This window comes from Saccopteryx bilineata, chromosome 5, assembly GCF_036850765.1.
Source record: "Saccopteryx bilineata isolate mSacBil1 chromosome 5, mSacBil1_pri_phased_curated, whole genome shotgun sequence".
NCBI classification, from domain to species: domain Eukaryota; kingdom Metazoa; phylum Chordata; class Mammalia; order Chiroptera; family Emballonuridae; genus Saccopteryx; species Saccopteryx bilineata.
This window is the reverse complement of record NC_089494.1, coordinates 77,260,321-77,285,079: the sequence shown is the minus strand read 5'-3', so window position 1 is coordinate 77,285,079 and position 24,759 is coordinate 77,260,321. Positions and strand designations below refer to the sequence as shown.

Genomic DNA, 24,759 nt, shown 5'->3' with positions numbered 1-24,759 from the left:
AATGGGAAGAGGATATGAATAGACACTTCTCCCAGGAAGAAATACAAATGGCCAACAGATATATGAAAAGATGCTCATCTTCTTTAGCTATTAGAGAAATGCAAATCAAAACGGCAAAGAGATACCACCTCACACCTGTTCGATTAGCTGTTATTAGCAAGTCAGGTAATAGCAAATGTTGGAGAGGCTGTGGAGAAAAAGGAACCCTCATACACTGTTGGTGGGAATGTAAAGTAGTATAACCATTATGGAAGAAAGTATGGTGGTTCCTCAAAAAACTGAAAATAGAACTACCTTATGACCCAGCAATCCCTCTACTGGGTATATATCCCCAAAACTCAGAAACATTGATACGTAAAGACACATGCAGCCCCATGTTTATTGCAGCATTGTTCACAGTGGCCAGGACATGGAAACAACCAAAAAGCCCATCAATATATGACTGGATAAAGAAGATGTGGCACATATACACTATGGAATACTACTCAGCCATAAGAAATGATGACATCGGAACATTTACAGCAAAATGGTGGGATCTTGATAACATGATACGAAGCGAAATAAGTAAATCAGAAAAAAACAGGAACTGTATTATTCCATACGTAGGTGGGACATAATAGTAAAACTAAGAGACATTGATAAGAGTGTGGTGGTTACGGGGGGGAGGGGGGAATGAGAGAGGGATAGGGGGTGGGGAGGGGCACAAAGAAAACAAGATAGAAGGTGACAGAGGACAATCTGACTTTGGGTGGTGGGTATGCAACATAATTGAACGACAAGATAACCTGGACTTGTTATCTTTGAATATATGTATCCTGATTTATTGATGTCACCCCATTAAAAAAATAAAATTATAAAAAAAAAAAAAAAAAAAGAAGTAAGCTGCCAACTAAAGAAACAGTTCTTTACTGGAAAATATAAAAATGGCTTTTTTGTTGTTGTTATTCATATGCTATAAAAGGAAATGCAATACCCAATAGTTGTGCAGAATGACAACCAAAGAAAAATGCCAAAGAGCACAAGTGGTAAAGAAGAGGGAAGAAATTAAAGCCAAGATTGTCTTTCTGCCTCTGCCTTTATGGGTCTATGGATAGGAATGAATTAGTGAGGTTAGGCTATGAACTTCTAGATAAGAAAGAAACTTATCTGCTTCCCCTGAAAAAGTACTGAATGAGGGTGTTGTCAGTCTACCCCCAGGGCATTCCTTATGTGTGGCTGGCATTGTAACTGAGAGGTGATCTGATATTATCAGTGTGGGACATCAGCTCAGCTTCCCCTGCTAGTCTCTAGCAGAAATGTGACATGGTGGTCCTTGATGATCAGGACTAAGAGGCCAGTGAAAGACTGGTGTTCTAGGCTGACAATCACTCCAGCCTTATGGGTCTGTGTTTCGATGGACGCTTGGAGACCAAACCCAGCAAAAACTATCTGAGGTCCAAGTTTATAAAACGTAACTATGACTTTGATCATCATGTAATGCATGGACAAAAGGGACTGAAGAAAGTAGAGAGATTACCGTTTAGAGTTACAGAGATCACCGCAGGTAGGACAACGTTCACAGGTCGGTCCGGAGGCTCCGGGGTGCGTGCAAACACACTTGCCACAAATGCAGTCCCCTCGCCCACTGCAGAGCATCCCGTCTTCAGAGATGCAAGAGTCCATACTGGTTGTGCAGTTACAGTATTCGCCGGTCCAACCACTCCTGCACACGCATTCGCCACAGTCACAGTCACCGTTATCTGTAAAACAGAACAAACACCCTATGTTTCTTAGGGTCAAACCTCTTTCAAATTTTTGGGACCATTTTTTCTGTTTGGCTTTAAATACCATAAAAAGAAGACTGAAGAAAAAAACAGAAAAAAGTGGCTATGTGTGGGGAGGAGAAAGGAGTGAGTGTAGAAATATTTTATGAAATATATTTTGCTAACTGAGTATATTTATTGATTTGGTCTTCATTTGATTACCTAATGTCATATCAAAGAGAATTCATAGCCAGATGAAAAGAGATAATTGCTTTTACAACATTTTGTTTTAAGTTAAGGTGCCATAGGACAGAGATACAAGGCAGACCTGATAATACCCCATCTCTACAACATTTAAGCTCAATGATCATGAAAACCTCATGTACAAAATAGAAAGAATAAGATCTACTTCCAATGGTTGTGGCCAGTTGAGATAATATGTCTATTTCCTAGCTCTGTACTCATCTGTTAGATGTCCTACAGACACCTTGTGAGTGCTCAACAAATTCATTTATTTAACAAACTTTAATTGAGCATATATCATGTGCCAAAGATTGTGTTAGGCATGAAGATACAAAATTAAATAAGACAAGATCACTGAGCTTAGAGTCTAAAGTTAGGAGACAGGCAAATAAATACTATTACTAAAAAATACAATACAATGTGACAATTGTTATACTCACAGGGGAAGAGTTTCCAAATTAGACTAGAGATATGGGGAAGTTCTCAAAGGAAGTGATGCTTGAGCTGAGTTTGGAAGATAAAAATAGAAGATAGGAGAGGATTACATTCCTTTTTTTTTTTTTTTCATTTTTCTGAAGCTGGAAACAGGGAGAGACAGTCAGACAGACTCCCGCATGCGCCCGACCGGGATCCACCCGGCGAGCCCACCAGGGGCGACGCTCTGCCCACCAGGGGGCGATGCTCTGCCCATCCTGGGCGTCGCCATGTTGCGACCAGAGCCACTCTAGCGCCTGGGGCAGAGGCCACAGAGCCATCCCCAGCGCCCGGGCCATTTTTGCTCCAATGGAGCCTTGGCTGCGGGAGGGGAAGAGAGAGACAGAGAGGGAAAGCGCAGCGGAGGGGTGGAGAAGCAAATGGGCGCTTCTCCTGTGTGCCCTGGCCGGGAATCGAACCCGGGTCCTCCTCACGCTAGGCCGACGCTCTACATTCCTTTTAAGCAGAGAAAAAAGCATAGGTTAACACCAGAAGTGTGTAGTCATGTGATATACTTAATAGTCACGGTAGCTTCATATGGATAAAGCCAAGGATGTGGCAGAAGGGAAGGAAGGGAAGGGCTGCAAAAAGTCAGAAAACAATCATGAAAAGCTGTATGGACTAAAGTAAGAACTTTTGTCTTGAAAGTTATAAAATTTTTTTACTTAGGAATAAACATAACAAAGAATGTAAAGGACTTATATAATGAAAACTATAAACCATTGTTAAGGGAAATCGAAAAAGATATAATGAGATGGAAGAATATACCTTGTTCTTGGCTAGGAAGAATAAATATAATCAAGATGGCTATATTACCCAAAGCAATATACAAATTTAATGCAATTCCCATCAAAATTCCAATGACATTTTTTAAAGAAATAGAGCAAAAAATCATCAGATTTATATGGAACTATAAAAAACCCCGAATAGCCAAAGCAATCCTAAAGAAAAAGAATGAAGCTGGGGGCATAACAATACCTGACTTCAAACTCTATTATAGGGCCACGACAATCAAAACAGCATGGTATTGGCAGAAAAATAGACACTCAGACCAATGGAACAGAATAGAAAGTCCAGAAATAAAACCACATATATATAGTCAAATAATTTTTGATAAAGGGGCCAACAACACACAATGGAGAAAAGAAAGCCTCTTCAATAAATGGTGCTGGGAAAACTGGAAAGCCACATGCAAAAGAATGAAACTGGACTACAGTCTCTCCCCCTGTACAAAAATTAACTCAAAATGGATCAAAGATCTAAACATAAGACCTGAAACAATTAAGTACATAGAAGAAGACATAGGTACTCAACTCATGGACCTGGGTTTTAAAGAGCATTTTATGAATTTGACTCCAATGGCAAGAGAAGTGAAGGCAAAAATTAATGAATGGGACTACATCAGACTAAGAAGTTTTTGCTCAGCAAGAGAAACTGATAACAAAATAAACAGAAAGCCAACTAAATGGGAAATGATATTTTCAAACAACAGCTCAGATAAGGGCCTAATATCCAAAATATACAAAGAACTCATAAAACTCAACAACAAACAAACAAACAATCCAATAAAAAAATGGGAAGAGGATATGAATAGACACTTCTCCCAGGAAGAAATACAAATGGCCAACAGATATATGAAAAGATGCTCATCTTCTTTAGCTATTAGAGAAATGCAAATCAAAACGGCAATGAGATACCACCTCACACCTGTTCGATTAGCTGTTATTAGCAAGACAGGTAATAGCAAATGTTGGAGAGGCTGTGGAGAAAAAGGAACCCTCATACACTGTTGGTGGGAATGTAAAGTAGTACAACCATTATGGAAGAAAGTATGGTGGTTCCTCAAAAAACTGAAAATAGAACTACCTTATGACCCAGCAATCCCTCTACTGGGTATATATCCCCAAAACTCAGAAACATTGATACGTAAAGACACATGCAGCCCCATGTTTATTGCAGCATTGTTCACAGTGGCCAGGACATGGAAACAACCAAAAAGCCCATCAATATATGACTGGATAAAGAAGATGTGGCACATATACACTATGGAATACTACTCAGCCATAAGAAATGATGACATCGGAACATTTACAGCAAAATGGTGGGATCTTGATAACATGATACGAAGCGAAATAAGTAAATCAGAAAAAAACAGGAACTGTATTATTCCATACGTAGGTGGGACATAATAGTAAAACTAAGAGACATTGATAAGAGTGTGGTGGTTACGGGGGGGAGGGGGGAATGAGAGAGGGATAGGGGGTGGGGAGGGGCACAAAGAAAACAAGATAGAAGGTGACAAAGGACAATCTGACTTTGGGTGGTGGGTATGCAACATAATTGAACGACAAGATAACCTGGACTTGTTATCTTTGAATATATGTATCCTGATTTATTGATGTCACCCCATTAAAAAATAAAATTATAAAAAAAAAAAAAAAAAAGAAAAAAGAAAGTTATAAAATTTTTAAATACGAGAGAGACTTGAATAGAAAGATATGTGTTTAGAAATGTTTTAGTACAAGTTGAGGCAATCAAACTAGAGAAAGGAAAATGAGGAAGATATGAGACCCTGCATCTTTAAGAATGGAGAGGAAAGGGTATACAATCAGGGGATGATTGTTCAGGGTGTGGGAATAACAGTGCTGAGTGGAAAGGGAGAGGAAAGGATAGAGGGATAGAATCCTCCCCAGGTGACCAGACGAGGCTGCTGGGTGGATGGTGTGGCTTTTCACTGACCTCGAATGGAGATTAGCTCAGTCCCAATGCTGATCATAGAGTAGTACTTAATTATTGAATGAATAGATTGTTCTCAAACACGAGGAAGAGAAGCATTGAGTGGGATAAATGAGTTCATCTTTGATTTTGTTGAATTTGTGGGACCTGTGGGACATCTTGGTAGGCAGTTCAATACCGTTGACCCTTGAATAACATAACATAGAGTCTAGGGGTGGGGACTCCCTTGGTACAGTTGGAAGTCTACATATAACTTTTGACTCCCCCAAAACTTAACTACTAATAGCCTACTTTGACTATAAAAAAACCTTACCAATGGCATAAGCAGTTGATTGACACATGTATATATGTATTATGTAGTGTATTCGTACAATAAAGTATGCTAGAAAAAATAAAATGTTCTTAAGAAGATTATGAGGAAGTGAATACACATTTATAATATTTATTGTGAAAAATATCCACATATAAGTGGACTTATGCAGTTCAAGCTTGTGTTCTTTAAGGATCAACTGTATTTATGAGGTGGGGCAAAAGTCGGTTTACAGTTGAGAGTAAGTGAAACAGAGTTTATTCTTGTATTATTATTTATTAATTATTGTGTTCCTTTCCATACCAACAACTGTAAACCTTTTGACCCCACCCTGTATGTGGACCAGAAGCTTGTGATTTGGGATCCATTAAAGATAGATGGTAGTTGAAGTTGTTGTGGATCAAGGGAGGCAGATAGAGTAAGAAAATCCCTGGAGAGCATCAGCACTTCAGATGTGATCAGAGAAAAGCATCCTTTCAGAAGGGACTGGGAGGCCGGAGGGGAACGAGAACCACGTTGCAGAAGCCTAAGGCAAGGGACACCTGAGGAAGGACGCACACGGGGACTTGCTACAGGCGAGCATCTCATTCAGTTCTGAAGAACTCCTTTTGAATCTGGCCACGTAATACTGTGTGAAATACTATGAAACGATAAATAAAGTGTTTAATATAATGGGCTTATGTGTTCTTTCCATAATAGTTTTTGGGGTTTGCTTACCATGCCCAAGATACTAAAATAGGCATTTCTTGTTCCAAACAAATAACATTTAGTTATAAATATTATAACTGATACATTTCTTTAGGGGAAAAATATGTGTTTTAAGCATTGCCTTATAAATTTTGCTTTTCCTGAAACTTCACAAAGTTACATAAAAGTGGTGGTGGTGAGTGAGTTAACAGATCTAGGGCCAGACAGTGTGGGTTTGAATCCTGGCTCTATTACTTCCTGGCTAAGTGACCTTGGGGAAATTTCTTAACATTTCTGTGCCTTAGTTTCCTCATCAGTAAGGAGGAATTAATAGCTACTTCATAGGATTATTATTAAGATTACCTAAGATAACATATAACAGTGTTTAGAATAGTTCCAGGCCCATAAAAGCAGTAAATAAGTTTAAGTTATTATCATTATTCCTAAAAACTAGTTGGTAGAAAGAATTTGAAAGCAAAATTATCCATCAATATTAAAACTCTTATAATTGTACTGAAAACCAAATAGATGTAAAAGAAATCACAAATGAGACAGGTTTCTATTTATAGAAGACCCTACTATGTTCACTGTAAGAAGAAGGATGCTGGGGTTTCTCTTGTGAACTTTCATCTACTAGGTGGTGGCTTTCCTGTCTTTGTGACCTGGGCTTTAGCTTGAGAGACATGAAATAGGAAACCACCGAACAAAGGAGATAGCCACAAAATATTTGAAGTTATATTCTGATATATGCATAAATATACATACACACTAAAAGGACATACACCTCTCTAATGAAAGATTAGTTAAAATTTATATATACTATATATTAGTGTATACACACACATTAAAAAGATATATACTTCTCTAATGAAAGATAAGAGTTGAAATTCATCTGGATCCATGACATTAAGACATATTCCTACTGCATTTTATAACCTATTTAATTCATAATTGAACTAATTAATTGAAAGCTAAGAATAGTTAGGTGATTTAGGCCAAACCATTAATTTAATTTTTATATGTAAGTTATCCTTTAAACTACAATTGCTTTTGTTTCTTCCTCAGCAAAAGGGAAAATTTACTTTCACGATGAGGAGAGATGTCTGTAGTAAAGTTTATCCTAAAAAATTAATATGATTTCTAAATGTTGTCAGGTGAAATGTGCACTTCCATGTGCTTGGGGAATGTCCAAGTGTATCACTGCATGTAAGAATCAGTGAGCAGAGATTTAGATTTGCTTTCAAGAGCTCTCTTTAGAATTAAGAAATCCTCTTTCCTATTTCTTGTCAGAAGAGCTGCTAACGGATACCCACAAGCAACTACTTATTTTAAATACCTGTTCATACCACCAGGACAACAAAACCCTTACAATGGTTTCATGCCGAAGCAAGACAATAACCAAAAGTCTAGAAAAAATGATCAGGCTCTTTTCAGAGGACTGGATCTTTCTAGAATGTTGTTGACTAATAACTGTAAGTGCACAATAGCAGGAAGTTGGGGTTTTTTTTGTTTGTTTGTTTTTACTGTAATACCATTTGCCTATTAGAGTTTCCAATCTCTTAGAATAAAAATATAAAAAACTAATGGAATTTGAGCAAGAAAAAATTCAGTGGAGTTCTGTATCTATGAATGCTTACAGATGGATGGAAAGGGGGGCAAGAAAAAGAACATTGTGATAGTAGTCCTTCAGGGAGGTGGCACATTGCAGAACTCATTAGTTGTAAAATAAATGAGGTTCACAAAAGTTGAACCTCTTGTTGCAAACAACCGAACGTCCACTCACAAGGCCAGGCACCTAGTAGTACTCCATAACTATTTGTTGTATTTGAATCATTGTACTAGGGAAATTACGAATAATAGAGTAATATCCTTTGAGATGTTACTAAAAAACAAAATAGCTTTTGAGAAACAGTAATGGTTGAGTACCATAAATACCCCAAAGTATAAAGGCAGGCATTCGGCATTGGTGAAGTTTTCCAAGTCCAACTGAAGAAATAATTGTATTTTCTAAGTAGAATTTCTGTAACAATCACTGTATCTGCTACAAAGAGGAGGCACTGTTGTCAGACCTTGTGAACGATAATGCACAGATCAAGTCAAATTTCTTTGAGTTGGCCCTGGCCGGTTGGCTCAGCGGTAGAGCGTGGGCCTGGCGTGCGGGGGGACCCGGGTTCGATTCCCGGCCAGGGCACATAGGAGAAGCGCCCATTTGCTTCTCCACCCCCCCTCCTTCCTCTCTGTCTCTCTCTTCCCCTCCCGCAGCCAAGGCTCCATTGGAGCAAAGATGGCCCCGGAGCTGGGGATGGCTCTGTGGCCTCTGCCCCGGGCGCTAGAGTGGCTCTGGTCGCGGCAGAGCGACACCCCGGAGGGACAGAGCATCGCTCCCTGGTGGGCAGAGCATCGCCCCCTGGTGGGCGTGCCAGGTGGATCCCGGTCGGACGCATGCGGGAGTCTGTCTGACTGTCTCTCCCCGTTTCCAGCTTCAGGAAAAAAAAAAAAGAAATTTCTTTGAGTTTATTTCCGTTTGCATGCGTGAGACAAATCAAAATGAAAGACCAACAAGAAATTGGAAGAACTGTGTGCTGAACCCAGTTCGGCAGTTTACACTGCCCTAAATTTAAAGGGTAAAATATAGGTGCAGTTAGGATTGCTATTATATTGTATTAGATTGCACTTATGATTTATTTTTGAAATGTCATTTCAAACATTTTGAGTGCATATTTTATCAAAAGGTTTCTATTAGAAATGCAATTGGGGCTCTGCTGAAACTGCTCCGAGATGTGGCAGCGGTCTTCGGCTTTAGACTGTGTCCTGTGCATATCTTGTGTCAAGAAGGCTGATGTAGGTCTGGAAACACACCCATTCAATAAAGAAATAGCCCTTTCAGTGAGAAGGGGGAGACGTGTGCCTCGCTCTGGACAGACCCTAAAGTCTTCACTCCCTGGGGAAAGAAGAAGCTGCCCCGGAGGAGCCCGCTGCAGCAACAGCAGCACAAAGGAGCGAAACGCAGGCACACCTCTCAGGGTGTCGAATGGTTTTCAAAGAGCTTGGAATTCTTTGAGGCTTCTTTTCTCATGCCTTTTATTTCCTGAAAATCAGGCTCTTTTATATGTTCCTGACACTGTGGTTTTTGAAAACATAACTTGCTTAGTTTTCTCTAAAAGTGATGGCTTTCTGTTTTGAAAAGCTGCTGCTCACACCATGTGAAAAGGGAACACTGGACAGCTTCAATTCAGTGGTTACTATTTAAACTGTAACACAGTGATACCATTTCAAAGTAGATCAACACATTTGTAATTCTTGTCTTAGTAGATTATACTTAAATATATCTACATATACTATATGTAAGAATAATTATATAGTCATCATTATATATAATACACTCTAAAGCAATTTTACATCTACAAAGAATATTAAAACATAAATATTTCTGCTATTTAAAATTTTTCTCAATTTCAAAAATTCCACAATTTTTGTTTTTACCCTATCATAACCTTCTTTACCTATGTATTTATTCCTCTTTACTATACCTAGTTCCTATCTTAGTGTCAATCACATAATAGATGTTTAATAAATATTTGTAAAAATGAATGAAGGCCTGGAACGTCTATTCAGTTTGTGTGTGTGTGTGTGTGTGTGTGTGTGTCCGTTGTCCTTGAATTATTCTACTTAAGCAGCCTTGCCTTTAGTTTTTCCAAAGCAATAGGCATTTGAGAGTTGGGTCAGATACTCAGCAGTCTGGAAAATAATGGAGTTCAAATTACATGCAGCCTTGTGGAGTCTGTGTAATAACCAATGAGAAGGCATTTCCATCTTTTACCTACTTACTCTTAGGGAAATGATAATAGAGCTGCAAATTGAGTCAGCAGAGGTCTTACTCTAAATGAATGTTAAGAGCCAGAAAAAATACAAGAAAAGATTAGTTACCTTAGGTCCAAAGATTAACCCACTCAGTTGCTCAGTGAATATTTATTGAGCACCTACTATGCCCAGGCAACTGTGGAAGGTACACAGGAGGAAGAGCCCCTTCTCAATAATTGCCCAGACATGGAGTCAGATGGATTTAGACGTAGCCTACCTCCGCAGAGCAGCCCTTTGTGCCTCACGCAGGAGAAATTGTCACACTGGCAGTAAGACCCATAAATGTTTCCGTAGGGAGACAAGTGGCAGATGCACTGCCCACAGTAGCAGTCGCCTCTTCCACTGCATGAGGGATAATCCAGGTCCTCCTTGCAGGAATCTGTGCTCATCATGTCCTCCCCGCACTCGCAGTGAGGACCCATGTGGCCGGGGTTGCAGGCACACACCCCACACTGGAAGGAGCCATTCCCATTGTGGCATTTGGAACTGTTCACCTCCACTTCTTTCTGACAGTCACAGTTGCATTCTGGAGTGACAAGTATTTCTAGGGCGTCTCCCAGCCCCACAGGCTTTATGATAATGTGCCTGCTTTTTCTCTCACAGTTCTGTATACTCACAGTCACGTTGAATGAAGCCTAGAAAAGAAAATACTAATTATCTTCCATCCACCAAAATGCATGGGGGAAAACAAAGCCGCGTGAGGATCAGCTTTGCCAAAAAGTACTTATTATAAGGAAATCTTTGAAAATTGCTTTGAAAATTCTTGAAAGGAAAAGTCCAGCTTCCCTGCACTTTTGACTTATCCAAACATTTTTTCTAACCATCTGTTAGCCATTTACTTACCGTGTCTCCCACCTTCATGTGAGAGCATTTCTTCTGGTGTGGGAAGACAGTCCTGTTGTTACAGATAGTTGTGAATGAGAGGTTGAGTCCTTCTGTATCTCCTAATACTTCCAGTTCCACCTCAGACCGTAGTTCCTTTCATTAAGACATAAAGAACTGAATGAAGTCATAACCAGAAAATACAGTCAGAAGAAGAATCTGAGAAGAATGTTTATTAAACTACAAATGAATACAATTAAACTGTGTATAAAAGAAATTCACAATATCATCAATCAAGCAACCAAGAAGCACACACACACAACCATGTTTTGTCAAATCTGAGATGCTACTAATTATAGCATATGCTCTTATTTAATAACAAGGTATGAGAAAATACCTCAGAATCATTCTGCACAACATATGAATCATTGCCATCAGTCTTTCATTGCTTTGAAAATTATTTTGTCCATTCTGAGAGATCTAGCAAATTCTCTGGCCTTGAGTTGCATTGTTTGGCATATAAGAGGCAATTCTTTCTCTTGTACTCAGCAACAAAATGTAACAACTGCTTCTTTTTCTTATAAATATCATCATTTCTCAGGTTGCATAAAGCAGCTGGTTGTTGCTTTGCAAGGAATATAGAATTGCCACCATTTCTCCAACAATGAATATTTGCTTCTCTGATATAAAATTTATACTCTGAAGCTCTATTTTGGTACATTTCTGCATATATAATAACTTTTCATTTTAATATCATATCATTATGCATACTTTTGAAGATATTTTAAAATAGCAATTATCCTTAACATTTATACTTAACAAATTGAATAAGTTGAAGTTAGCAATGTATACAGTTATGGCTCAGTGCACACATGTACAGGAAGTGAAAACTAAAGTGTGACTTCCATCCGGTTGATAGCATTTGTGAGACACCATTAATTTTAAAACATATTCCAATTTTAGAGATATTAAAATGTTAGAGAAACTGCCTTGAAATTAATATTGGCATTTATTAAGTTCCTATTTTAGATTTAATATAGAGTTAACTCTGGCAGAATGATTATAAGTTCAGATTTCAACCCTCAAGATGATTATAATCTTACTAAAAAAAAAACCAAGATGGAACCATGTGAAGCAATTAGTATACAATGTCAGTCAATATGCCATTAGCTTAAAATAATTGTATTATACAGATGAAAGATTGGGATAGTTCAAAAAAACGGGTGATCAGTGAAGGCAGAAGTGTTAGAAGGCTGGTCCTTAATGGCTGTGGTAAGATTTAGATGTATGGAGAGGATGACAATAGTATCTCAGATGAAGGGAAGCAGAAAAGAGAAAGCTCAGTGCCTAGAGTTGTACAGAATAGAGACACAGGAGGTCAGAACAAGCCAGCACTTTAACTGTCCTGGGAGACAACAGACAACTAAGAGCCCTGCAGTTTGTAAAGATAAGTTTAGACTCATGGGAAACATTACTGGTTGCTTTTATGTAAAGGTTCAAACTATTGAAAACACAGTTGCAAAGGAGTTGACTAAAAAGCATGTGCAGAACAGACTAGTGGAGAGGATTGAAGACTTGAGTCAAGAAAGCTGGGATGTTGCTGCATTCACCTTAGCCTGAGACATGAGAACCAGGAACTGGAGCTGGTTGGTATTCCATGATGTAGACTGAAAGGAGGCATTTGTAGCTTACAGAAGAGGGGGAGATAAAGGCAAGGTTTTTCCAGAGGAAAAATGTCAGAGAAGGCAGGAGAGTTGTTTGTTTAAAGAAAGTTAAGTGTTATTATTCAGGCTTTCTCTGTTCCTCTTTCTTTTACAAAAATAAATCTGTTGACATTGCTTTTGGTAATAGATTTTGGATCAATCTCCTTAGGCAAGGGAAACAAAAGAAAAAATAAATAATTAAGACTATATCAAACTAAAAAGTTTCTGCACAGCAAAAGAAACCATCAACAAAATGAAAGACAGTCTTCCAATGGAAGAAGATATTTGCCAATGATACATATAATAAGGAGTCGATATCCAAAATATTTTAAGAACTCATAATTTAACACCAACAAAAACAAACATTCTAAGTTAAAAATGGGCAGAAGACCTGAATAAACATTTCTCTAAAGAAGATACACAGATGGCCAACAGACAGGAAAAACATTGCTAATCATTAGAGAGATACAAATTAAAGCCACAATGAGATACCACTTCACACCTGTCAGAATGGTTACCATTAATAAATCAACAAACGACAAGTGTTGGTGAGATGTGAATACAAGGGAATCTGTGGGCACTGTTGGTGAGATTGCAGATTGGTGCAGCCGTTATGGAAACAGTATGGAGGAGGTTCCTCAAATAGTTAAAAATGGAACTACCTATGACCTAGAAATTCCACACACTAATTTGAAAAGATATATGCATCCCTATGTTCACTGCAGCATACTTTACAATAGCCAAGATATGGAAGCAGCCAAAGTATCTGTCAATAAATGAATGAATAAAGAAGAAGTAGTGCATATATACAATGAAATATTACTTGACCATAAAAAGAAATAAAATCTTACCATTTGCAATAGCATGGATGGACCTAGAGGGTATTGTGCTCAGTAAAATAAATCAGACAGAGAAAGACAAATGCTGTGTGATTTCACTTATATGTGGAATCTAAAAAGATAAAATAAATGAACAAACAAACCAGAGGAGACTCATAGGTACAGTGAACTAACTGATGGTCCTCAGATGGAAGGAGGGTTATAGGGTTGGGCTAAAAAGGTGAAGGGATCAAGAAGCACAAACTGGCAGTTGCAAAAGTCATGAGGATGTAAAGTACAGCATAAGAAATATAATCAATTATACTGCAATAACTATGTATGGTGTTAGGTGGGTAGTAGACTGATCAGAAGAATCATTTATAAGTTACATAAATGTCTAAGCACTAAGTATACACCTGAAACTAATATAATATTAAATATCAACTGTAGTTAAACATTTTTAAATTAAAAAACATAAAATCAAAGTCTGTATTTGGGGGACAAAGTCCAGTTATTAAACATAAAAACTAAGCCTGAACTTGTGGTAGTACAGTGGATAGAGCATCAAGCAGGAACACTAAGATCCCTGGTTCGAAACCTTGAAGTTGAGGAGTGACGTCACGGAAATGGCGCCGTGAGCAGCGCGTCCGACAGCTCTCCCCTAAATCACAACAAATTTATCAACTAGAAACAGAAAAATTTATCCTCGGAGCATTCCGGAGTTCCACACAAACTGATAGCGAAAGGACTGTTATCACTTGAATCTGAGAGACGAGGGTGTGGAGGAATCGACCACAGGGACGTTCTTTCAAACCGCAAGGAAGTGCGCCTGTGGTGAGTCAGCCCATATACTTGGGAACCGCGAGCCGCCGCGAGCGGCTGACGCCAGCCGCCACCGCGAGCGGCCGCGAGCCCCCGCGAGCGGCCGCCACGAGCCGCCGTGAGCCACCACGAGCAGCTGCGCACGCGCCTGGTCCGGTTGAGCACCGCTGACGTTCCCAGCGGCCCGCACACTGCGAGTGGGGGTCGCCGGCCACCGGTGCCCGGAGCGCCCCATTCGCGCGCGTGCCTTGGGCATTCCACGCGCCCAGGGAGCCCTGCTGGCCCGCACACCCAGGGGGCTCCATTATCCTGTGCCTGGTGCGGTCCAGCCGGGCGGGGCGAGCGGGAGAGGCTTGGGAGATTCTCTCCGTGGGCGGGGCACCTCACCCAGCCATTCAAGCTAACAATCAAGTGTTGGGGGAGGGGCGCGCGCAGGCAGCCTAAAATACCTTCGGAAACACAGCTGCGACCCAATCACTGAAATTAGCTTAACCCATGAAATCTGCACACCCTCGGTTCTAATTGATAAGATCTCTCTCAGTTCAGCGATCCAAGACAAGAGACGTGATATTTTTTAGTGCCTCTCGCTAAAGGGGCAGGGGCAACTTCTGATTGATAGAGCCTCCATATTCAGGGATAAACGCTAACAAAAGGACTTGGCAGATAATAAGGTCTATACTACACTAGTCGTAAGCAAAGACTAGTGCCTCTTCTTCCCTGCAAAAACAGGCTACAAAGTGTGGAAAGCCTGGGTTGAGAGGTCCAACTAACTGATAGGCGCTGAACAGTCACCTTGACAACAATTGACTCCCACCCCCCCCTGATTACACTGGAGGCCCTGACTGTCAGAGCCTTTCCCAAAGCCTTGCACTGAGTGGGGATAGAGTGGGGATTTCCCAGCTCTTTGAGCCTCTTACTCCCCAGGCAGAAGCAGTTGCAGCCTTATAGCTGGATCACCAGGCTGCTAATTCAGAAAGGGGGGACTAGGAGAGAGAATCCAGGAAAGCAAACTCTCTCATCGTTGGACCCTGCAAAGGCCAACAAGCCTTTACTTCCAGCAAGACTAAAGCCAATTATATGACATTGCCATAGAATCCCATCAACTGCAAATCCCTACCTAAGAGTGACACAGGGGCAGAGCCTGGGGTACAGAGTCACCGACTAGGAAGAGGGAGAGAAAAGAAAAAGGAAGAAGTTAACCTCTCAAAATCAAGAAAAACCCACAGACTTTACAACTTGATCCACTAATTTTTTGTTGTTGTTGTTGTTGTTTGTTTCTTCTATCTTTTTGCCTTTATTTCCTCCACCTCGGTCCTCCTATTCTCTGCCCATCTTATGCTTCCCCTTTCTTGAACTACACTACCCATGAGTGTTGCATTTTATTTTTCTTCTTCATCCTCACCCTCCTTTAAGGTTATACTCCAAAACACTTAACTCTCACTCTCTCCTCTTTTGTTTTGTTTTTTTTTTTTGTCTTGCTTTATTTTGTTTTTTTCTCTTCCTATTTTATTTCTTCCTTCGTTTTTCTCTTTTTCTTATTTTTTCCTTTCTATTCGTTTTTTCTTTTCTCATTTTACTTTCCTCCCATATAATCCTCAATCACGAACAAATTAGTTAATTTGGGACTCAAGGCTTTTTTTTGGCTTTATTTCTCTTTTTTGCTTTTGTTTTTATTTTTTTTTCTTGTTTATTTTTGTGGCATTTTGGGTCCTCCCAACCCAAGGTCTCCATTGTATTTAGTCTTCGCTCCACTTAATACAACAGATTTTTACTTATTATTTTTATTTTTTTTTCTTTATTATTCTTTTTTGGTCTTTTTTCTGGTTCCCTCTTATCCCTCTCATTATATCTTTTAGTTGACCATCACTTACAAGCAAATCATCTTATGCTTGTCTAAGATTTTCTTCCTTTTTTTTTTTTTTTTTTTGCATTTAGTAGGTCCCTACTCCCTTTTTTTTGCCCCTTGAACTCTTCACCCCAAATCAGGCCCTCCATTATAGGCACGATATTTCCCTGAGGAGGGGAGAGGAGGGAAAGAGAAGAGAGAAAAAAAGGGGGAAATAATAAATTATTACTGTTTTTTTTTGTGGGGTGTTTTACCTTTTTTTTTTTTTTTTTTTTTACTTTTTACTCTTTATTAATTCTAATTAGTGCTATCAATAAGACCACCCTCAGATGCCAATAAGAAAGAGGAAATCGAATATTATGGATACAAAAGAAAGAGAGGTAACACAAATAGATGTGGAAAAATCTATGGAGAAAAGACTTAACATATTGGAAGCCTTGGAGCTAAATGACAGAGAATTTAAAATAGAAATCTTAAAAATACTCAGAGATATACAAGAAAACACAGAAAGGCAATATAGGGAGATCAGAAAACAACTCAATGAACACAAAGAATATATTACCAAGGAAATTGAAACTATAAAAACAAATCAAACAGAAATGAAAAACTCAATTCACGAGCTGAAAAATGAGGTAACAAGCTTAGCTAACAGAACAGCCCAGATTGAAGATAGGATTAGTGAAATAGAAGACAAACAACTTGAGGCACAACAGAGAGAAGAAGAAAGAGACTCAAAAATAATAAAAAACGAGAAAGCCCTACAGGAATTGTCTGACTCCATCAGAAAGAATAACATAAGAATAATAGGTATATCAGAGGGAGAAGAGAAAGAAAATGGAATGGAGAATATACTCAAACAAATAATAGACGAGAACTTCCCAAGCCTGTGCAAGGAACTAAAGCCTCAAATTCAAGAAGCAAACAGAACACCAAGTTTTCTTAACCCCAACAAACCCACTCCAAGGCACATCATAATAAAGATGACACAAACCAATGACAAAGAAAAAATTCTCAAGGCAGCCAGGGAAAAGAAGAGTACAACATATAAAGGAAGGCCTATTAGATTATCATCAGACTTCTCAGCAGAAACTCTACAAGCTAGAAGAGAGTGGACCCCAATATTTAAAGCCCTGAAAGAGAGGAACTTTCAGCCAAGAATACTATACCCATCAAAGCTATCCTTCAAGTATGAAGGAGATATAAAAACATTCACAAATACAGAAAAGATGAGAGAATTTATCAACAGAAAGCCCCCACTCCAGGAAATACTAAAGGGGGTTTTCCAACCAGATTCAAAGAACAAAAGAAAACAACACCACAAGTAACAGCTCCACCAAGAACACAATAAAACCAAACTTAAACTGTGACAACAAAGGAAAAAAAAGGGGGGAGAAGATGGAGATTAACAGTAGCAAAGGATGATGAAGTGCAGAAATACTTATAAGATAGGGTACTACAATGAATATGGTAGGTACCCTTTTCATTACTTAATGGTAACCACCCTTGAAAAAACCACCACAAAAACACTTGACTTAAAAAAGGTAGCAACAGAGGAAAGAAGTATGGAACACAAACAAACAAAAACAAATGATAGAAAAACAAAAGAGAAGAATCAAACTAGATACAAAACTAACAGAAAGCAATTTATAAAATGGCAGTAGGGAACCCACAAGTGTCAATAATTACACTAAATGTAAATGGATTAAACTTACCAATAAAAAGACACAGAGTAGCAGAATGGATTAAAAAAGAAAATCCAACTATATGCTGCCTACAAGAAACACATCTAAGCAACAAGGATAAAAACAAATTCAAAGTGAAAGGCTGGAAAACAATACTCCAAGCAAACAACACCCAAAAAAAAGCAGGCGTAGCAATACTCATATCTAATAATGCTGACTACAAGACAGAAAAAGTACTCAGAGACAAAAATGGTCATTTCATAATGATTAAGGGGAAGTTGAATCAAGAAGACATAACAATCCTTAATATATATGCACCAAACCAAGGAGCACCAAAATATATAAGACAGCTACTTATTGACCTTAAAACAAAAACTAACAAAAATACAATCATACTTGGAGACCTCAATACACCGCTGACGGCTCTAGATCGGTCATCCAAACAGAGAATCAATAAAGATATAGTGGCCTTAAACGAAATACTAGAACACCTGGATATGATAGACATCTACAGGACACTTCATCCCAAAGCGACAGAGTATACATTTTTCTCTAGTGTACATGGAACATTCTCAAGAATTGACCATATGTTGGGCCACAAAGACAATATCAGCAAATTTAGAAAAATTGAAATTGTACCAAGCATATTTTCTGATCATAAAGCCTTGAAACTAGAATTCAACTGCAAAAAAGAGGGGGAAAAACCCACAAAAATGTGGAAACTAAACAACATACTTCTAAAAAATGAATGGGTCAAAGAAGAAATAAGTGCAGAAATCAAAAGATATATACAGACAAATGAAAATGAAAATACGACATATCAGAATCTCTGGGATGCAGCAAAAGCAGTGATAAGAGGAAAGTTCATATCACTTCAGGCCTATATGAACAAACAAGAGAGAGCCGAAGTAAACCACTTAACTTCACACCTTAAGGAACTAGAAAAAGAAGAACAAAGACAACCCAAAACCAGCCGAAGAAAGGAGATAATAAAAATCAGAGCAGAAATAAATGAAATAGAGAACAGAAAAACTATAGAAAAAATCAATAAAACAAGGAGCTGGTTCTTTGAAAAGATCAACAAAATTGACAAACCCTTGGCAAGACTCACCAAGGAAAAAAGACACAGGACTCAAATAAATAAAATCCAAAATGAAAGAGGAGAGATCACCACAGACATCATAGATATACAAAGAATTATTGTAGAATACTATGAAAAATTATATGCCACCAAATACAACAATCTAGAAGAAATAGATAAATTCTTAGAACAATACAACCTTCCTAGACTGAGTCATGAAGAAGCAGAAAGCCTAAACAGACCAATCAGCAGGGAGGAAATAGAAAAAACTATTAAAAATCTCCCCAAAAATAAAAGTCCAGGCCCAGACGGTTATACTAGTGAATTCTATCAAACATTCAAAGAAGACTTGGTTCCTATTCTACTCAAAGTCTTCCAAAAAATTGAAGAAGAAGCAATACTTCCAAACACATTTTATGAGGCCAACATAACCCTCATACCAAAACCTGGCAAGGATGGCACAAAGAAAGAAAACTACAGACCAATATCTCTAATGAATACAGATGCTAAAATACTAAACAAAATACTGGCAAACCGAATACAACAACATATTAAAAAAATAATACATCATGATCAAGTGGGATTCATCCCAGAATCTCAAGGATGGTTCAACATACGCAAAACGGTTAACGTAATACACCATATCAACAAAACAAAGAACAAAAACCACATGATCTTATCAATAGATGCAGAAAAGGCTTTTGATAAAATACAACACAATTTTATGTTTAAGACTCTCAACAAAATGGGTATAGAAGGAAAATATCTCAACATGATAAAGGCCATATATGATAAACCATCAGCCAACATCCTATTAAACGGCATAAAACTGAGGACTTTCTACCTTAAATCAGGAACAAGACAGGGTTGTCCACTCTCTCCACTCTTATTCAACGTGGTGCTAGAAGTTCTGGCCAGAGCAATCAGACAAGACAAAGAAATAAAAGGCATCCATATCGGAAAAGAAGAAGTAAAGCTATCACTTTTTGCTGATGATATGATCCTATACATCGAAAACCCGAAGGACTCCACAAAAAGATTATTAGAAACAATAAACCAATACAGTAAGGTCGCAGGATACAAAATTAACATACAAAAGTCCATAGCCTTTCTATATGCCAACAATGAAATATTAGAAAACGAACTCAAAAAAATAATCCCCTTCACGATTGCAACAACAAAAAAAAAATACCTAGGAATAAACATAACAAAGAATGTAAAGGACCTATATAATGAAAATTACAAAGCATTGTTAAGGGAAATCGAAAAAGATACAATGAGATGGAAAAATATTCCTTGTTCTTGGATAGGAAGAATAAATATAATCAAAATGGCCATATTACCCAAAGCAATATACAAATTTAATGCAATTCCCATCAAAATCCCTATGAGATTTTTTAAAGAAATGGAACAAAAAATCATCAGATTTATATGGAACTATAAAAAACCCCGAATAGCCAAAACAATCCTAAGGAAAAAGAATGAAGCTGGGGGCATTACAATACCTGACTTTAAACTATATTATAGGGCCACGATAATCAAAACAGCATGGTATTGGCAGAAAAATAGACACTCAGACCAATGGAACAGAATAGAAAGCCCAGAAATAAAACCACATATATATGGTCAAATAATCTTTGATAAAGGGGCCAACAACACACAATGGAGAAAAGAAAGCCTCTTCAACAAATGGTGTTGGGAAAACTGGAAAGCCACATGCAAAAGAATGAAACTCGACTACAGCCTGTCCCCGTGTACTAAAATTAATTCAAAATGGATCAAAGACCTAAATATAAGACCTGAAACAATAAAGTACATAGAAGAAGACATAGGTACTAAAATCATGGACCTGGGTTTTAAAGAACATTTTATGAACTTGACTCCAATGGCAAGAGAAGTGAAGGCAAAGATAAATGAATGGGACTACATCAGAATTAAAAGTTTTTGCTCAGCAAGAGAAACTGATATCAAAATAAGCAGACAGCCAACTATATGGGAACTGATATTTTCAAATGACAGCTCAGATAAGGGCCTAATATCCAAAATTTACAAAGAACTCATAAAACTCAACAACAAACAAACAAACAATCCAATAAAAAAATGGGAAGAGGACATGAACAGACACTTCTCCCAGGAAGAGATACAAATGGCCAACAGATATATGAAAAGATGCTCAGCTTCATTAGTTATTAGAGAAATGCAAATCAAAACTACAATGAGATACCATCTCACTCCTGTTAGATTAGCTATTATCAACAAGACGGGTAATAGCAAATGTTGGAGAGGCTGTGGAGAAAAAGGAACCCTCATTCACTGTTGGTGGGACTGTAAAGTAGTACAACCATTATGGAGGAAAGTATGGTGGTTCCTCAAAAAACTGCAAATAGAACTACCTTATGACCCAGCAATCCCTCTACTGGGTATATACCCCAAAACCTCAGAAATATTGATACGTGAAGACACATGTAGCCCCATGTTCATCGCAGCACTGTTCACAGTGGCCAAGACATGGAAACAACCAAAAAGCCCTTCAATAGAAGACTGGATAAAGAAGATGTGGCACATATACACTATGGAATACTACTCAGCCATAAGAAATGATGACATCAGATCATTTACAGCAAAATGGTGGGATCTTGATAACATTATAAGGAGTGAAATAAGTAAATCAGAAAAAAACAAGAACTACATGATTCCATACATTGGTGGAACATAAAAATGAGACTAAGAGACATGTACAAGAGTGTGGTGGTTACCAAGGGTGGGGGGAGAGGGAGGACATGGGAGGGAGGGAGGGAGAGAGTTAGGGGGAGGGGGAGGGGCACAGAGAACTAGATAGAGGGTGACGGAGGACAATCTGACTTTGGGCGAGGGGTTTGTAACATAATTTGATGACAAAATAACCTAGACATGTTTTCTTTGAATATATGTACCCTGATTTATTAATGTCATCCCATTACCATTAATAAAAATTTATAAAAAAAAAAAAAGAAAGATAACATCAAAAAAAAAAAAAAGAAACCTTGAAGTTGCCCCTGCCAGCTTGAGCATGGGCTCATTGCCTTGAGCATGGGGTTACCAGCTTGAGTGCGAGATCATTGACCTAATTCCAAGGTCACTGGCTTGAGCCCAAAGTTCGTTAGCTTAAAGCCCAAGATCTCTGGCCTGAGCCCAGGGTTGCTGGCATAAGCAAAGGGTCACTGGCTTGACTTGTCCCCCACCTCCAGTCTAGGTACATATGAGAAAGCAATCCATGAACAACTAAAGTGAAGCAACTATGAGTTGATGCTTCTTATCTCTCACCTTCTTCTCTCTCTCTCTTCCTGTCCCTGTCTCTCTCTGTGTCTCTCTCTCTCTCTAAAAATAAAAAAAAACTAACCTAAAACAACATGAATAAATTGAAAAATATTATGAATTAAGTTATACTTGAGTTCAACTAAAAGGATTTGAATTTTTATACCCACTTTATTGCTAGGATTTTAAAAAGAGCATTCAGTTTCAAATTCTCCTTAAGTACAATTTTGCCACCTGCATAGTAAGATTACCTTGTCTTCCTCCAGATTCTAAATTGTTGACTGTAAATTCTAAGTCACCCCTCTTCCCTGCCTTTTAATTTCCCCATATTGTCACCGCTTCAGTAGATGGACATAGGTTAACTTTTCAGAATATGCACGGAGATTGAAATATCATTTTTCAGTTCTAGAGATTATTTCCATTATGCCTTAAGATGGTAAATTCTGCCAATTTAGCATTAAAATATACTCTTTAAATCTATTTCATTTCAACTAGTTACAGTTTAAGTTTATTCATTCAGAAAATATTTATTGAGTGCCCACAATGTACCAGACACTGATTTAGGTGCTTAGAAAACAGAAACCACAAAAATAGCTGACCTTATGTAATTTATATCCTGGTGTGGGAAGACAGAAAAAAAACCCATAATAAATAAAAAAAATTTATATAGTGTGCTAAAAGGTGACAAATGCTCTGGGAGAAAGTTAGTGGAATAATGAAGATTAAGAGAGTGTGTGCACGGCTTGTAGGCTGCACTTTTTAAAAAGTGGTCAGGGTAGGATTCATTAAGAAGGTGATATTTCAAGGAAGTAAGGAGAAATAAACTGTTCAGATACTGCAAAAGGAGTGTTCCAGGAAGGGGGTACAGTGAATGCAAAGACCCTAAAGACATGAGCATGTCCGCTTGACTCTGGGAACAGAACAGCAAGGAGAAGTGGGTGGCTGCACTGGAGCAGAACGTTAGAGCAGGGTAACGGGAGGTGAAGTCAGAGAAGTAAGGGGTGGAGCGGGACAGATCTGGTAGGGTCCCAGTATGCCGTTATAAAGAATTCAGTTTTCATTCTACATAAAATGAGGACACAGTTAAGGTTATGTATAGAGGAGTGATATAATCTGACTATATATTCTAGCTGTTTTGTTGAAAACAAAATGTAGGAAACCAAAGGTGGATATGGGAGGCATTTAAGAGGTTTTGCAATAATGTAGGTGAATGAGGATGGTTCTGACCAGAATGAGGGCAGTGGAGGCAGTGAACTAGATCATGTTCTAAATAACTTTGAAGATAGAACCAAAAAAAATTTTTGATGGAAGAAATTTGCAGTACAAGAGAAAGAGAAAGAGAAGGTCAAGATCATTTCGAGCTTTTTGGTCCTAGCAAATGGAAGGATAGAATTATTATCAATTTAGAAGGATAAAACTATTAGTGCAATATGGGAGAGTTCTATTTACTCTCCTAAATTGTCCACTAATATAACAACCGACACTTAGACATCTCTACTTGGATATAACTACAGAAATGTAGCCTGGTTGCTGGGACCCACTTGAGGTCCATCCTTAATCATGAATTTAAAGTGAGACTGGTTAGCATAACTAGATTATATATTTTTTGCATTCTCACTCATCTGTGCAGAGTGAGTGGACAGTTATATTTAACCAGACCATGTTTGGCCAAACAATTTCAAAGGAGCAATAGGAGACAGAGGAGTTGAAGGTTTGTCCAAGAAGTGATCATAATGATTGAATTTAAGCTGGCGTTCCTGGCAAGAGAGAACATCAAGAGGATGAGGAACTCTAAAGAGAGGGTAGGGGCATCAATTAAATGGAGATCCTCATGGGTTGAAAGAAATACTAAGGGAATTAGCAGAAGTGAAATGAAAAGAGAGGAAGTAGTGGTTAGGGAATGGGCTGCATGCAGTTGAGGTCATGTAGTTTATTGGCAAAGACAAGGTTTGAGGTAAGACAAAAAATGAAAGTATGAGAAAGTAATTAAGGGGTAAGAGAACAAGATCTTTGTTGGAACAGAGTTCAAGAAACTGAAAGGCCAAGTAAGGGGGAAATTTTACACACACACACCTCGTCAGAATTATGACAGGAGTCATGCTGAAGACAGTGAGTAGCACAGTGACTTGGGAGATAAATGAGAAATGAGGACTACGACCTGAAAGTCCGTAGATGACATAGTCTGACCAAAATGAAGGAATTCTCGGCCTTGTATAATTGAAATATTATACTGCAAATTTCACCGGAAACATTTTAATGTGAATTTCCCAGAGAAACAACAGAAATATTTATTTATGTATTTTATCATATTTTTCATTCATTTATTGAGCATCATTATGAACCAAGAAAAACAAAACAAACCAAGTCACTTCCCTTCTGAAGCTTAAATACCAGCAGAAGAACTTAGTTTCTGGAGCATTAATATTTCAGTAGCTTTTATTATGTGGTTAGGGAAGGAAGGAAATGAGCAAATGATACTCCGATGAATACACATCTGGTATTTAAGGGTTTTTATGACAATATGGCACTGTAAAATATTGAGTTGAAGTCTATAATCACTAGTTATAAACACAAATTGTCCACCTCTGCCCCACTAGAAGTCAGAAGCATTTCCCATTTTCTCTCAACATATACTTAT

The 24,759-nt window shown here is 38.2% G+C and overlaps 1 protein-coding gene across 7 annotated transcripts in view; it reads right to left on the bottom strand.

The window, feature by feature from the left end:
• The window catches only part of ITGB6 (integrin subunit beta 6), a 175,479-nt gene that overhangs the window by 22,671 nt on the left and 128,049 nt on the right, over positions 1–24,759 (bottom strand). For all 7 annotated transcript variants that reach the window (XM_066280391.1, XM_066280394.1, XM_066280392.1 and 4 more), the window contains 3 exons: positions 10,897–11,031; positions 10,271–10,688; positions 1,517–1,739 (listed from right to left, as the gene is read on the bottom strand). In XM_066280391.1, coding sequence (XP_066136488.1) covers positions 1,517–1,739; positions 10,271–10,688; positions 10,897–11,031 — 776 coding nt within the window. The remainder of the gene's footprint in view (positions 1–1,516; positions 1,740–10,270; positions 10,689–10,896; positions 11,032–24,759) is intronic.